Below are 14,995 nucleotides of genomic sequence, written 5' to 3'. Positions count from 1 at the left end.
GAGCGTATTTCTGCTGCCTTTTGGGGCGCCATGCGTACGGAAACGCGAAATGGAAATTCCAACATACTGTATTAGGAATTTTCAGCGCGTATCAGGCGCATACCAGCGTACAAAAAATTAGTACTCGAAGGCGTCGCATGCGCTAAATACGACTCGGACTGCTGTTCTTTGTGAACACCTGAGCGGGCGTGTGGGCACGCATGAACCACAAGTGTACCGCGCACACGCGTCAGTTGTGAACACAGCTTTACTCTTCGCAGATATTTCTCGAAAAGTCGAATGCCCCCCCCCCCCGGCCCCGCCCTATCACACTCACAATATTGTGCAGAACTGCCCGTTTGACATGCGATGTAAAATAAATAAACAACAACAACAACCGAGTCCGAGTCCATTCTAACAACAACAACAAATACAGTACACAAGTGGCTGAGACTGACAAGTATTGTGCTGGAAAGAGGCAATAGCCACGTCACGAAAGAAAATGCAGGGTCCGCTCATCCTCTTTGTCACTTTGAACGCAATCTGATAATTAAAAAGTATTCCAGTTTCCATGGGGCCAGAATGACCAGGTGTCCTTGCACATGCATGAGAGACCGATAGTAATGTTGACAGTGGGCCACACAGCCACACAGCGAGGGTCGCATTCAACGGTGCAGCTAATTGTAGCACGCATGCGGGCGGCATGGTAGCGGCAGCAGTCTACAGCAGTACAGGTTGGATTAATTCCTGCAGTGGTCAGCAGAGCATAGCAGTGGTCAGCAGAGCATAGCAGTGGTCAGCAGAGCATAGCAGTGGTCAGCAGAGCATAGCAGTGGTCAGCAGAGCATAGCAGTGGTCGGCACTCACTCTCTCAGCACACAGTGCTGCAGTAGGTACGGCATTCAGATCTGGCAACGGGGTCATTGGGCAAAGGAACTGGCGTGCGCCATGCAGGCCCAGCCCAAGGTTAGTAGTACACTGTTGAGTGTCACGTCATTTACAGGTAGAGACTGGCGGCAAAGACGATGTCGCGCTTGATACAGGTGATGCCCATGGAGAACTTCTTCTCCAGCTCCATGTTACCAATGACCTTGGCTGCCTGCGCCATCTGTCGCAGCAGCTCTTCGAGACGCCTGAAGCAGCGGATGATACTGCCTTCATACGTTTCGGTCATTTTGCAGATCTCCGCAAAGGTTGCCTTCTTGCTCCAGGCTAAGACAACTTCCAGCATGCCCGGGTTGAAGGAAGATACATAGGTCTCCTCATCCAGGTCTAGTCTGCACTCAGCTGAGATGCGAGCAATACGACGTGCAGTCTCCTAAACGCACAACGACACAGCAAATAACCAAAGCATTAAAGGGGAAGTTAAGGCTAAAATCAAAATTTCACCAGTTGTAGTCTTCGGGGTGCTGAGTCGAATGGTCGTGGTCCGAGGAAGCTGAGACGCTCCCTACTTTAATCCCAATCGAACTCGCGCACTTCCACCGAAACTGGGTGACTGCGCCCTACTAGACGGGGATTTGTATGCAAAATGTCACTAAAAGCGCCATTTCGTTCTTATAAAAGCACGGATGACCGCGATTGGCCCATATGTTATAGTCTTTTGGACGCTGAGTTGACTGGTTTTGGTCCGAAAGGCTGCGATGCAGCGTTCGGCTCTTATTCCCAATCGAACATGTTTGAACAAGCGGTCACGTGCTCCTGCGTACACCAGTCACCTGGTCACCGTGCCTGCAGGGTACAACTTACTAGCGTGTTTGACCTTTTTTGGGTGCAGTCCTGTTGAACCTTGGTGTGAAAGTTGTCACCTGCTGGTGCGGTGACCAGGTGATTTGGGCACCCAGGAGCATGCAGTGTTGCCACATCATTATAGCCAAATATCAGTAGACTGAAAAAAATAAAATGCATCATCCGGGGGCTTCGCCCCCCGGACCCCCCCCCCCCCCTCTCATAGTAACCCTAATATATCGTAGAATCCAGCGAATAAACCCCACCCGCGCATAAGCCTAGGCCAAATTCGAACATCGCCAAGCTTCGTTGTACAAACCCACCAGCGGGATTCTACGGTGCACACGATTTCCCCCAGACAGCTGATGTTTGTATTGTAGGAGAGAGCTATGGAAACACTCGTAATGAGCAGTAAAAGCCAAAATTCTGGACCATGACTTCTAAACCAAGCACAAAGGTCAAGTTTGGACACTTTCACGGCTGTTGTCGGCAGGAGACGGTCAATTGTCGGCAGGTCGTGACAGGCCCCAAAAATCGGCAGGCTACTGACATGTCGGCAGGTGTGGCAACACAGAGCATGTGACCGCTTGTTCAAACATGTTCGATTGGGAATAAAGGAGGAACGCTGCATCGCAGCCTTTTCGGACCAAAACCAGTCGACTCAGTGTCCAAAAGACTACAACATATGGGCTAATCGCGGTCATCCGTGCTTTTATAAGAACGAAATGGCGCTTTTAGTGACATTTTGCATACAAATCCCCATCTAGTAGGGTGCAGTCACCCAGTTTCGGTGGAAGTGCGCGAGTTCGATTGGGATTAAAGTAGGAAGGGAGCGTGTCAGCTTCCTCGGACCACGACCATTCGACTCAGCACCCCGAAGACTACAACTGGTGAAATTTTGATTTTAGCCTTAACTTCCCCTTTAACATGCAATTCAACATCAAATAGTCCCAGCAACACCTGGAGAGAGCGAGAGAAAAGAGAGAGTGTGTGTGTGTGTGTGTGTGAGAGAGAGAGAGTGTGTGTGTGTGTGTGTTTGTGAGAGAGAGAGAGTGTGTGTGTGTGTTTGTGTGTGTGTGTGTGTGTGTGTGTGTGTGTGTGTGTGTGTGTGTGTGTGAGAGAGAGAGAGAGAGTGTGTGTGTGTGTGTGTGTGTGTGTGTGTGTGTGTGTGTGTGTGTGTGTGTGTGTGTGTGTGAGTGAGAGAGAGTGAGAGAGAGAGAGAGCGAGCGAGAAAGAGAGAGCGAGAGAGAGCGAGAGAGAGAGAGTGAGAGAGTGAGAGAGAGAGAGAGAGAGAGAGAGAGAGAGAGAGAGAGAGAGAGAGAGAGAGAGAGAGAGAGAGAGAGAGAGAGAGAGAGAGAGAGGACAGACACAGAGAGAGAGAGAGAGAGAGAGAGAGAGAGAGAGAGAGAGAGAGAGAGAGAGAGAGAGAGAGAGAGAGAGAGAGACCATGCACGCATAAGCCCTGGGTTCGATGATCATGTATATGAACATCTCTACGGTATTTGTACAGCAGTTCAGGACAAGACATACAAGGGCTACCGCTGCCTGGCATTGTCCGTCACCATGCGATCTTTGTCTACACTGCATACGGTCTTGTCCGTCACTCTCGTGATTTAGGACTGTCGGCAGCCTGGCTCATCCAGGGCGTGTGGCTGCGCACATGTGATCACTTGGTCACGTGGTAGATGTGAACAAGCAACCGAGCAAATGAACAAGGATGCTCACTGATGACCGCTGGGCCCTGGCGCAGGCAGACGAACTACGTCACTAGGTGACTCATATGCAAAAAAATCACGGCTCTCGTGAGACTCGGCTGGAGGGTTTTCCGCATCCGAAGGAACGCCACCCCCCCCCCCCCCCCAAGGATCAAGGCGCAGATGCAGCTCCTATTAAAAGCGGTGGGCAAAACTCAGCAATACAGTCATGTAAAAGGTCACTTGGCAGTGCTAACACGCACCTGGAGAAGACGATGTGCCGCTGCCAGTTCTTCGGGAATCTTGGTCTTTTCTTCATTCTACACGGCCAGAAAGCAAACAGAGAACACAGTGTCCAGTCTACGGTTGAAAATACGATCTGTGCACACGTATGTGTGCATACAGGGTGAGCGTGTCAACGAGTTCATGTAAATAATTGATACCTGGAGGTAAATGAAAGATCAGGTTTATTCAAACACTCAAGTCCTTCACTAAGGGCGCGTTCAAATTGTCTTCATCAACTGTTCAAACAAATTTTATAAAGAGATTAGTTGAAGTGTCCAATTAGAACGGTTTCTATCATTTTAGAGTTTTTCAGTGGAATTGTCATGGCGATGATGACGTCCGATCAGATCGACCATCTCCACGTACTACATGACGTAGCTATTCCAAACTCTTCGAAACTAATCCACCTCTCCCATCGGATGAGGTTGTGGAGTTTTGAGGAGTTTCGAGGAGCTTCGTTTTCTGAAGAGGCCAATAAGGCCACCTCTTCAGAAAAACGAAACTCCTCGAAAAGTCAAAGAGTGACAATTCGAACGCGCCCTAAGCCTAGTATAATACACGTCCCAAGAGCAAAATTCCAAACAAATCACCTGCAGTGCACTGAACACAAAGCTACCATGCATATCATCTCCTTCAAATGCACTTACACTTTTCTCATCATAAGAAAAGCAGCTCAGCAAAGCTGTGATTTGCTCCACCGACAGGTCGTTGAATGCACCGTTGAAGATCAACTCAGTCAGAACAAGTTCATCAGCACTGTGCACAGCAGTAACACATTTACAAGTGATGTATCTCAGATGAGAGTGAATGCACATGTACCAGTACGGACATACAGCGCACATAAATTACAATGGAGACATACAACATTATGAGTTACTGTATGTAACAACGGGTAAGAGAAAGTCATGCAATCTTTATACCCTTTAGCTTGTAGTCTATAATTCTTTGCTTGAAGAATCATTGTTTGCCCATATCACCACCAGTGCCGAGAATGCATGAGGAGTAGGGGTGAAGCGGTTTCACGTTTTTCATGTTCGGGTACCCTAATGCCAGCATAGTTTCCCACGGTCCAGGTATCGGTTATATTTATATTTATTACAACATCTCAAGACTCGGTGGAAACACCAGCCAATGTTAAGAGGGTGGGTGATTGCCAACCGCGGTGAAAAATAAAAATAAGGGGAGGGAAAACAAAAGAGTAGCAAATCAACAGCAACAACAACTCAGTAAAGAAAGAGAATGTCAAATAAAAACAGTGAAAAGCAACAGAGACGCAAAGGACATGCATGTGAAGAAGATAATGACCAGGAGAACCCTTTGAAAGGGCGGTGATCGTAAGGTAAGACATTTAAATCTTGAGTAGACATGACGTGTACATGTATTTGTACTAGAACAAGATTTTCGAGTTTCGGTTTGAAATTTGATGGAACGGGTACCCGATTCTTTTCAGCTGGCGGTACCAAAACCGGTTCCTTACCCGAACCGTTTCACCCCTAAAGTCTAATGTCTTTGGTAACACGTGCCCCTTGTCAGAAACTGGAGGTCATTGTCATTCTTAGCGTTGTGCATGTTCATGCACAATAAGCCCATTTCGCAATGATGGATTTTGTACCATAAACACCCCACACAACCACCTGGGCATGGCCGTCTGGGGTGTTGAACAGCTAGACCAATAAGCCCATTGCGCAATGACGTAATTCGTACCATGAACACAGCCACCTGGGCATGGTCGTCTGGGGGTGTTGTTGAACAGTGCATTCCTGATCCCAGCGTACTCACTTGCATTACTCATACCTTCCATATTTGGCAATGCGCAATGGGCTTATTACACAACTCGATCGCTTTCACAAAATTTGTCAAGGCGATCAAGTTGAATACAATTAATATTATTTGACAGTAGTGGATCAGGCACGAGTATACTATTACTACAGTCTATTTGTATCCCCGTACAACATAGTGCTTAGTAACTGCTTACACTACTACAGTCTATTCGTATCCCCGGACAACACAGTACTCACCAGCCTACTTCACACGCCACTCTGCCCTTCATCTCAATCACATCAGCTGCACTGGCATAGCCAAGCCTACACATGAAGAGCACACGAGCAACGGCAGACACCTGGTTACATCACCGTACTGCGGGCATACACATGACAAGGCCATCACTGTATCACATCATCTGTGCCTATTCAGGTAATAAGGTACTCGGTCTACTCAGTACAAAAGATGTTGCGACATCGGCGGTGATTCATGCAGAAAGTGTCTGTTCCGAACGTCGGAGCTCGCGCTTCCTGCCAACTGACTGGACACTTGACTGACTCACGACTGCGTCTGGAGCACACGAGAAGCCCGTCGAGCCCATTCAGGTACCGGTAATACCCAGTCAGGCAATACTCAAGTATGAAGTGCATGCTGATAGGGGAGAACATTGCGAGAGAATGAAAGTACAGTCATAGTACTAGTAGTGATGGAGAGAATGGTATATGTGCCAGATGGGGCTTTATGCTAAAATACTCCAACAATGCTGATACCGTTCCAACGTGACTTTCAAAAGCAAGAAAGCAATAGAATAGACTATGTGGCCAGGTATGGGTATTGAGTACCTACCGGCGTAGGACTCTCTTGCGGCCCTTCAGTTCATCCAGCTGTAGAATGGTTTGCGCTGATCTGATCTCCTTCTTCAGATGCTGCACTTGTTGCAGTGTCTAGTCATGCACCATGGTCCAGTTAGCATTGATACAGACACACGCACACACACACACACACACACACGCACACACACATGCACACACACACGCACACACATGCACACACATGCACACACATGCACGCACGCACACACACACACACACACACACACACACACACACGCACGCACGACCGTTGAATGCCACCAATGACATACTACGTGTACCAACAACTGGGAAGCAGGCAGCACTAAGAAAAATTTTGGTGACAGTTCCCCTTTAAACAGTTACATTTCGACGTGTCCTAGAACTCCTATTGAGGATCAGTGCATGAAGAATAATGGTGGTGCATGAACGTACAGTACGCTTTTACGCAATGCAGTCAACATCATTTATGTAACAAAATTTTGTTGCAACATGCACCACACTACAAACACACTACTAAGTGGACTCGGAAGGGTGCCGCCCGGTTGAGAACAATGCCGGGATACGTGACGTCCCGCAAGAGAGGATTGAATGCAATTCTTAAAAACGAAAAAACCGCACTCTGGTGACACACGTCATTTACCCCACTCGTTAGGCCCTCTTCAGACCACGTACATAGAAAATGCAGTACAAAATCACATAAAACCTAAAAGGCAACATTTGTCCGAGCCTACATTCAGACTACATTTTACATGCAACATACAGGTAGCCTTTAACCCTGCACAATTGCGCAAGGGGATGTGTGAAGGCGCAGGGAGTCATACAAAGTGTGTACGCTTGTACGACTTGCCTGGTGAAAATACGATAAATGCAGGAAAGTCGCCTTGTACAAGGGTTCGCACCCTGCCCGACAGGATTGGGCAGCTTCTCGCCAGATTCTTGTAGATGTCTTGGAAACTTCTACGTAAATGTGACTTATCGGCTGTTTTGTACCTAGTCTGAAGAGAGGGCCTTACCTCAAGCTTCTGGCTGTATGCAGAGAACAGTTCTGTCACGTCCGGGTCTTCGTGCAATGAGTGCTTGTAGAGGCGTTCTTCCAGCTTTACAATTCTCTAGAAAACCAAACACAGCCACAAGGTACTCTACAGCATATGTCTGGTTTGGATAGGGAAAGGGTGCTGTTGTTTGGTGTAATTCGCTAAGGCCTAGGGCAGCTAAAAAGAAGACAATATGTGGAGGGCTGCTAAAGCAATCCAAGAGCGTAGTCTACCCGCCAAGAAAACAACGGCAGAGCTCACTAATTCAACAGTTAACAAGTAAGTGGTGTGAACTAGTGTAGACTCTTGCTACACACATCAATGACCAGACCAAGGCGTCAAAATTCACTTGTACCCAACATGGATGCAGACATGAACACATTGCTTCCATCAGCATGCATACACATATACACATGTAGACGCACGCACACACGCACATCCACACACACGCACGTGTGTGCGCGCACACACGCACATCCACACACACGCACGTGTGTGCGCGCACACACACACATACACACACAGAGGTACATACAAGAAAGCAACAGTAGCACGGCCCCTGACGGCGCATTCTCACCTCAACGATTTTCTTGAAACCTTCCTCCTGGATGTTCATATCAGCAACCGGATCCAACTGGGGCAAGCCATCACGGAACTTTGCCAACACATCCTGAATGCACGGCCAGCAGGATACAGATCAAAGGAGAAGAGACAGAGATAGAGGATGAGAGGGACACAGAGACAGAGGAACAGAGACAGAGGAACAGAGAGAGAGAGAGAGAGAGAGAGAGAGAGAGAGAGAGAGAGAGAGAGAGAGAGAGAGAGAGAGAGAGAGAGAGAGAGAGAGAGAGAGAGAGAGAGAGAGAGAGAACTTGAGTAATGCTAAACGCCTTACACCGTGCAAAGAAATAAGAGCAAACAACTAGCGGAGAGCTGTGGATGAGTTCAACAGCTGTTCTGAAATGACTAGAAAACTGACGCAGATGATTTCATTTGTTTATTCAATCTTGTCTAACCATGGCTTAACGAGAATTCGGGGGCTTTCCCTATCAGGTGTGTTTGAAGGCGATATTGAGAAGTGCAAGCTGGGGTTCAACATCATGTCCCACCCCATGCAATACAGCACTTAGATTGATTTCCTGTACAGCGTACACACTGTCTGCATACCCGGAGTGATTTGAGAACGCTGACGCGACTGTCGGGTGACTTGAGATCCTTGGGCAGGTAGAGACGCACTGAGCTGCTACCGTTGATGTAGGAGAAAGGTACAATGTGAACCTGACAAGGAGAGGACAATGACAGTCAATGACAGCACACACATACACACATACACACAGAAATAGTTTGATACATCAAGTTCGTGAAAAGGTTCAGGCTGTGTTTTCAACCCGGGTCGAGTTCACACACACACACGGGTCAAAAACTGATTTGCCGCCAAAAGTCCACTTCTAGAATCCTGAATGGTCACGTGAATACGTTCGCGCGAAATTTGCACGTGCAGTGCTATTCAAACCTGGCGCGAGATACGCACAGAAGTACGTTAGTGCGATTTTCTCGCCCCGGGTTGAACTCCACCCGGATCAAGCGCAATGCATCATGTAAACGCGCCATTCATTTTGTGTACATGGCGGGTTGAAATCTGACCCGGGTTGAAACGCCTCATGTAAACACAGCCTCACTGCATTGCGAGCTGACGGGTAGCAGCAGAGGCAGCAGCAGCAGCAGCTTTAAGGATAATCAAATGACAGTGATCTCCAGCATTGGCCACTAACCTGAGCACTGCCTTTGTCGCCCGGACCACATGGCTTGGGCAAGTTGCTGACGGTCCACTTTGGACCTAGCTTGGCTGGTGCGGTATCCAGAGCACAGTGTAGCAGAACCTCAAGAAGATAGTTCACTTCATTGGCAATTCCAGCCTAAGTGAAGGGAGCATATGCAAGGGGTGCAGAACAGGGAGCCAGGAGAACAATCTGTTAAAATGGGTTAACACTGCATCTAGTGCATGTAGTGCATGTACCAGCAGTGGCTACTGGAGACACACAGTATTAAACTAGTCACAACCCACTGGGTACTAGCTTAATGGATTCGCGTCTATACGGCCAGTGGTCAAAATATTCCCCGTATAAATGGGCTTTCGACCTGGTTGAGGTTATTCTGGTGTGAGAAAAGTGAGAATATAGGAGTACACAAAGCTGGCAAGATGTGACGTTTGGTGCTTCTACATTGCACACGTACAAGACTGACACACTATCACCTTGTACTACAGGAGGTGCAAGGGCACAGGTGTGTTGCATGTGCGATAGTCACACATTCAAACAGAGAGAACAAGCAAGGAACAGTATGTTGTAAGTGGCATGGCAAACAAGAAAGGGCACATGCATAGCTGCATACCTTGGACTTGGTTGTCTTCTTCTGGTAGGCAACAACCACAGCCCAGCCATAGTCATCATCTCCATTTTTGATCTGCATGCAGAAGAGAGAGAGAGAGAGAAAGAGAGAACGCCTCGTAGAATAAATCACATTTCCACAGAATTCAAGCAGATCTTTCCCTAGTTGCGCGCTGTTACAGCACACCAGCGAGCCGTAGCACCTAGGCTAGGGAGACGACACGAGATCATAATGACCGAAACGATACGTACGTTTCGACCCCGGATTTGGAAGTTCTACGTGATCTGTGGTCTATGCACTTCGCAATAGCGGCCTTGCCCTGCTGACCCCAAACAGGGCCCAGACAAGCGATTCTATATGCGAAGACGTATAAATCGGCCAAAGAATCCTCAGGCTGCATATGGTGCTCTATGTCCAGCGGACAGAGCCAGTAATGCAATTCTCACACAGCGATGACCCAACCAAGTACTTCTGGGACTTGGTTGTGTTCTTGCTGTGTGAGAATCGGTGTTACCTTATTCTCGTATCCATTCTTGCATGAATCAGGGCGGTGACTTCTCTGTAACCATTGTTGCACCACCCTGGTTTGGACTGTATAGTAGGGGATATATTTTTATTATAATGTAAGCCTTGCCTGATAGGTAACATCAAGAGTAGATAAACAAGAGTGTGCAACTCCGGGATGGGTTGGCCTGCGGCGGAATTTTTTGTTGACGTAATCTTTTCGACGATGCACGCGCTGCGAGTCTTTTGGAAAGTTTTGCCTCGTACACTTGGCCGGGCTTTACATTACACAAGCCGGTGCCCAGCACGTGCTCTCACACTGCTCTGGGGCAAAATGCGCGTTCTTCTGAAAAAAAGGTGACATCAACAAAAAATTCCGCCGCGGGCGGGGGTATCTGCAGACTGTGCAGAAGAGATCCGGAGTTGCACACTCTTGTTTATCTTCTCTTGGTAACATGTTTTCAAGTGACAGCGTGAGCAAGGCGAGGACACACTGTATGGGAAACAGTGCTCCTGACTACAACCATAAACCGGTTGGTAGAGTCTTGGTCTTGCGACCATTTGAACTGTACGGGGCAATGCCCCGGTTCAGACCCTCATTATCTTTCTAGGGGCGAAGGAAAATTCCCTGGTCTCGTAATTAGTACTTTGGAGATGAACTCCGGCCGTAACGGGTACAATCCTCTGACTGCGGTTGCCTGTCGTTGCTCTTTATTTTTTGTTCCTGTCTGTGTGCTTTCTCGCCTTGTTCACGCTGTCACGCGACAACATAGTAGTGGATAGTAATGGTTGATCAATGATCAGTACACAATGTACAGCGCTGGCCAAAGAAATCCAACCTCATGAATAAAATAGCGCCGGGCGCTACGCAGCCCTAGTACTAGTAACTACACACACTGGTCAGGTCTGTGCACTCTGACGCGCACTATTATGCAGCCTGAGGATCTTAGACCCCTGTCTAAGAGAATACAGTACTGTCGGCCGCCGAAGAACCGAGGGGGTGAGCCTCGTACCCTATAACCGTGGACCGTTCTTATTTTCATGTACTACAGTCTATGCACAGTTGAGTCACCGTGTATACATTGGTATGCTGTGCTTGGTGAAATCCTAGGCTGGTCGTTTTTCGGCACTACGTTCTTCGGCACCCGACAGTACTCTAAGCCCTAGAAATAACATGCTTTTTCCAGTGTCTCAGCTAGAAAAGTACAGATACTTACGTCCCCAAGTAGGTATGTAACACTAGTCTAGTACGCACTGTGTATAATTCTCACGGTCCTAACAATATCAGTATAAAGACGTCAGCACAATAACCAAACACTGGAAAAGAGAAAAAGAGGAGGAAAGAACTAAATTGCACGAGACAAGGGCAACCCACAAGGGCAACCCACAAGGGCAACCCACAAGGGCAACCCACAAGGGCAACCCACAAGGGCAACCCACAAGGGCAACCCACAAGGGCAACCCACAAGGGCAACCCACAAGGGCAACCCACAAGGGCAACCCACAAGGGCAACCCACAAGGGCAACCCACAAGGGCAACCCACAAGGGCAACCCACAAGGGCAACCCACAAGGGCAACCCACAAGGGCAACCCACAAGGGCAACCCACAAGGGCAACCCACAAGGGCAACCCACAAGGGCAACCCACAAGGGCAACCCACAAGGGCAACCCACAAGGGCAACCCACAAGGGCAACCCACCTGAACCAATCGGCCAGGCTGCAAGAATCCGAGCAAGTAGCGAGGGTTTGTTGTGTAGCGCTGGGAAAGACAAACACCGACACCGGCACCAACAAGACAATAGAGCCACCTGCGATCACGTAACGGTGAAACAGGATGCTCGTCACTGTACAATGTACATGTATGTACAGTAAAACCTGGTGTAAGCAACCTCTGGTTTTAGCGACCACCTAATTTTAACGACCGTTTCTTTATGCAAGGACAGTTCTACATAGAAGCTGCACCGGATACAGAGACCACCTGCCTTGCGCGACCAGCGGCCGACTTTTAGTGTACCAAGTGCCATATTGGACCTGCACACAGCGACCAAAAGTGCCATATTGGCCGGCAGGGTTGACTGCAACAGGGTTGAAGTGCGCTCTGAAGCAAGCAAATGCATGCAGTCAACAGAAGTGACAAGTGACCAAGGTGACAGTGCAGGATGCGCTGCATGCGATCCAGTGAGGTGTGCTTTACCTGCACGAAAGTATTCTATGCTCCGCATCTGTCAATATGAGTACAATCATGGAAGTACAAACATGCACAAGTATATACACAATCCGACATGCCACGAATGTATGGAACCTGGTTCTACAGACCACCTGGCTTTAACGACCGCTTTTGCTTGCACCGTGGGGTGGTCGCTTAAACCAGGTTTTACTGTAGTTCTTAGCTTAGGTAATGGAATGGAACACGATCATCTTCTGCATATATAGAGCACTACATGCCATCCTTCTAGAAGACCATTGCCGATGCTCTCCAAGGATTGGAGGCATGTGTACATGTACTCGAGCCACACGTCCCTGTCACGATGCACACGCTCAAAATGAATGAAGACACGAGGAAAGCTAGACATGCTATCACAAAGCCAACCTTCATGCGCTGTGCTTGCTTATCCAGCAACTGCCGGATGTCATAGTAAGTGGAAATCTCACTCTCACGTGCTACAACCATGGAATCCAGCTTGTCCTGGAACACACTCAGCTCTGCAGAACATGAGCCACACAGACACACAGACACACAGACACACACAGACACACACACAGGTACGCTACATCAAGTCAGGAGAAACAGCAATGGACATCACATGTACTAGACATAGATTAGTGTGGGGCAGGTTAGCAGAGCGACGTAACCCAAAGTGACATGTGACAGCAAGGTAAAGGTCAGCTAGTTGCTATCACCACTAGAGTCTTGCCGAACATGAACAACTTACTCTTTTCGAGCTCTGGAACAGAGCTGGCATTCTGAAACTGATAGAAACTCCTCTCCAGCATGTACTCGGGGTTGATCTCTTCCACGCGTAGCAGATTGAGAACCATGTTGTAGGTGAGACGGAAAGCACTGTTCAGAGGATCGGAAGTACCCTGTACAAGCAGCAGCAGCAGCAGCACCACCAGCAGCAGCAGCAGCAGCACCACCACCCAGCAGCAGCACACGTCAATACAAGTCTTTAGTGCAGACTGTGAATCCCTCATCTTGTCATGCGTCTAGCAATTGCTATGCAGAACACAACCCCCCCCCCCCCCCCCCCCCTTGGACACACATCCCAGTACATTCTAACACACATCTTGTCATGCGTCTAGCAATCGCTATGCAGAACCCCCCCCCTTGGACACACATCCCAGTACATTCTAACACACATTTTGTCAGCCGTCTGCCATCATCACATGCGGAGCACTGTAAGACTCACTAATACAGCCACAGCCGCCACACCATGCACAGCGATGGCAGCGAAGGCGCTGCGCAATGAGAGCAAGTATACTAGCGTACTGCAATTGCATTGGCAGTCACAAGATCAATGGCAACACCACACATACTCGTACAAATCCACGCAAGTCATGAGCGATAACTGTACTACTGCTGAGAATAACAAAAATCAGGATTCTACCACCACTACCAGTACATGCACTAGCTACATCAACATCTAACAGTGGTAACATCAGCAGCAGCAGCAGCGCGATCGGCAGCAGCAGCAGCAGCAGCGCGGTCGGCAGCATCAGTAGAATAGCAACAGCAAAAAGCAGCAGCAACAGCAACACATTACAACTGACCTTGACGAGATCTTTGCAAATGGTTGGTTCCATTTTCTCGTCCATCATCAGCATGACCAGACCTTTGTCGTCCAGACCACGACGACCAGCTCTGCCACTCATCTGAATATACTCACCACCAGTGACCTGCACAAGAAGGAACCAACATGAACAAACATTAAAATAAGTCTAACCATAACTGGAGAAAGAGGAGTATCACCGTAACTACACTACTCTAACATGAGCCAACACTGTGTGCTAAATGATAAGCAAAACAGATGCTGGTGTTGTAGAAGCAATTCCTATTATTCCCAAAGCTATGGTCAAGACAAAACTCAGTGGGTGTGGCGTAGCCAGGGCCCACAAGTCCTTAAAAAAATTATGTGTGTGTTTGTCACAGGCGTTGTTCGGTCGCATGTCACGCGACTGATTGCATCATCTGCTGACTCGCGCTGAGAAGCGTATGTCATGTGTCAAGACGCCTGGCCTCATAGACAAGTAACAGCTCTTAGCTCCTCACCCATCTGAAGTCATGGCCATCAAACTTCCTGACGCTGGTGAAGACAACAGTTTTCGCTGGCATGTTCAGTCCCATGGAGAATGTCTCTGTTGCAAACAGTGCCTGAGAGAGACGGGAAAAAGAGAGTGTGTGTACACACATGTGTAATGGAGAGAGAAAGAGAGAAAGAGAGAGAGAGAAAGAGAGAGAGAAAGAAAGAAAGAGAGAGAGAGAAAGTTACATTTATAAAGACAGGTAAGTCTAACAAATGAGGACTGAGACCTCTACAACAGGGTTTTTATGCCTGAAAGCAGGTGAATAATTTAACAAGCAGGTTGTCAGTCTAGATTTTATGCGCAGATGGAGAAAAAAGCGCAGGATTTTGTAATGAGATGAAAAGCAGAAATAATAAGAAAAGATGAAATGAAAGCCTGCTCACAACTCCGCCCAGCCTTGCGAACTGGGTATGGTGAATTAAGAACCCGGTTCAACGCTCGAACAAGCGCTCTCCACTCAAG

The 14,995-nt window shown here is 48.2% G+C and overlaps 1 protein-coding gene across 1 annotated transcript in view; it reads right to left on the bottom strand.

Moving 5' to 3' along the window:
• Positions 1 to 333: 333 nt before the first annotated feature.
• Positions 334 to 14,995, bottom strand: part of LOC135805680 (exosome RNA helicase MTR4-like) — a 34,320-nt gene continuing 19,658 nt past the window's right edge. The window contains exons 14-28 of the mRNA XM_065319763.1: positions 14,499 to 14,600; positions 14,000 to 14,125; positions 13,162 to 13,312; positions 12,819 to 12,931; positions 11,928 to 11,987; positions 9,727 to 9,798; positions 9,108 to 9,251; positions 8,503 to 8,613; positions 7,913 to 8,005; positions 7,315 to 7,410; positions 6,294 to 6,391; positions 5,705 to 5,770; positions 4,334 to 4,442; positions 3,665 to 3,721; positions 334 to 1,297 (exon numbers count right to left, since the gene is read on the bottom strand). Of these exons, the coding sequence (XP_065175835.1) occupies positions 977 to 1,297; positions 3,665 to 3,721; positions 4,334 to 4,442; positions 5,705 to 5,770; positions 6,294 to 6,391; positions 7,315 to 7,410; positions 7,913 to 8,005; positions 8,503 to 8,613; positions 9,108 to 9,251; positions 9,727 to 9,798; positions 11,928 to 11,987; positions 12,819 to 12,931; positions 13,162 to 13,312; positions 14,000 to 14,125; positions 14,499 to 14,600 (1,719 nt within the window). The 3' untranslated portion in view covers positions 334 to 976. The remainder of the gene's footprint in view (positions 1,298 to 3,664; positions 3,722 to 4,333; positions 4,443 to 5,704; positions 5,771 to 6,293; positions 6,392 to 7,314; positions 7,411 to 7,912; positions 8,006 to 8,502; positions 8,614 to 9,107; positions 9,252 to 9,726; positions 9,799 to 11,927; positions 11,988 to 12,818; positions 12,932 to 13,161; positions 13,313 to 13,999; positions 14,126 to 14,498; positions 14,601 to 14,995) is intronic.

This window comes from Sycon ciliatum, chromosome 1 (genome assembly GCF_964019385.1).
Source record: "Sycon ciliatum chromosome 1, ocSycCili1.1, whole genome shotgun sequence".
Classification (NCBI taxonomy): Eukaryota; Metazoa; Porifera; class Calcarea; order Leucosolenida; family Sycettidae; genus Sycon; species Sycon ciliatum.
The sequence above is the reverse complement of the archived record's forward strand: the minus strand, read 5'-3'. Positions and strand labels throughout refer to the sequence as shown.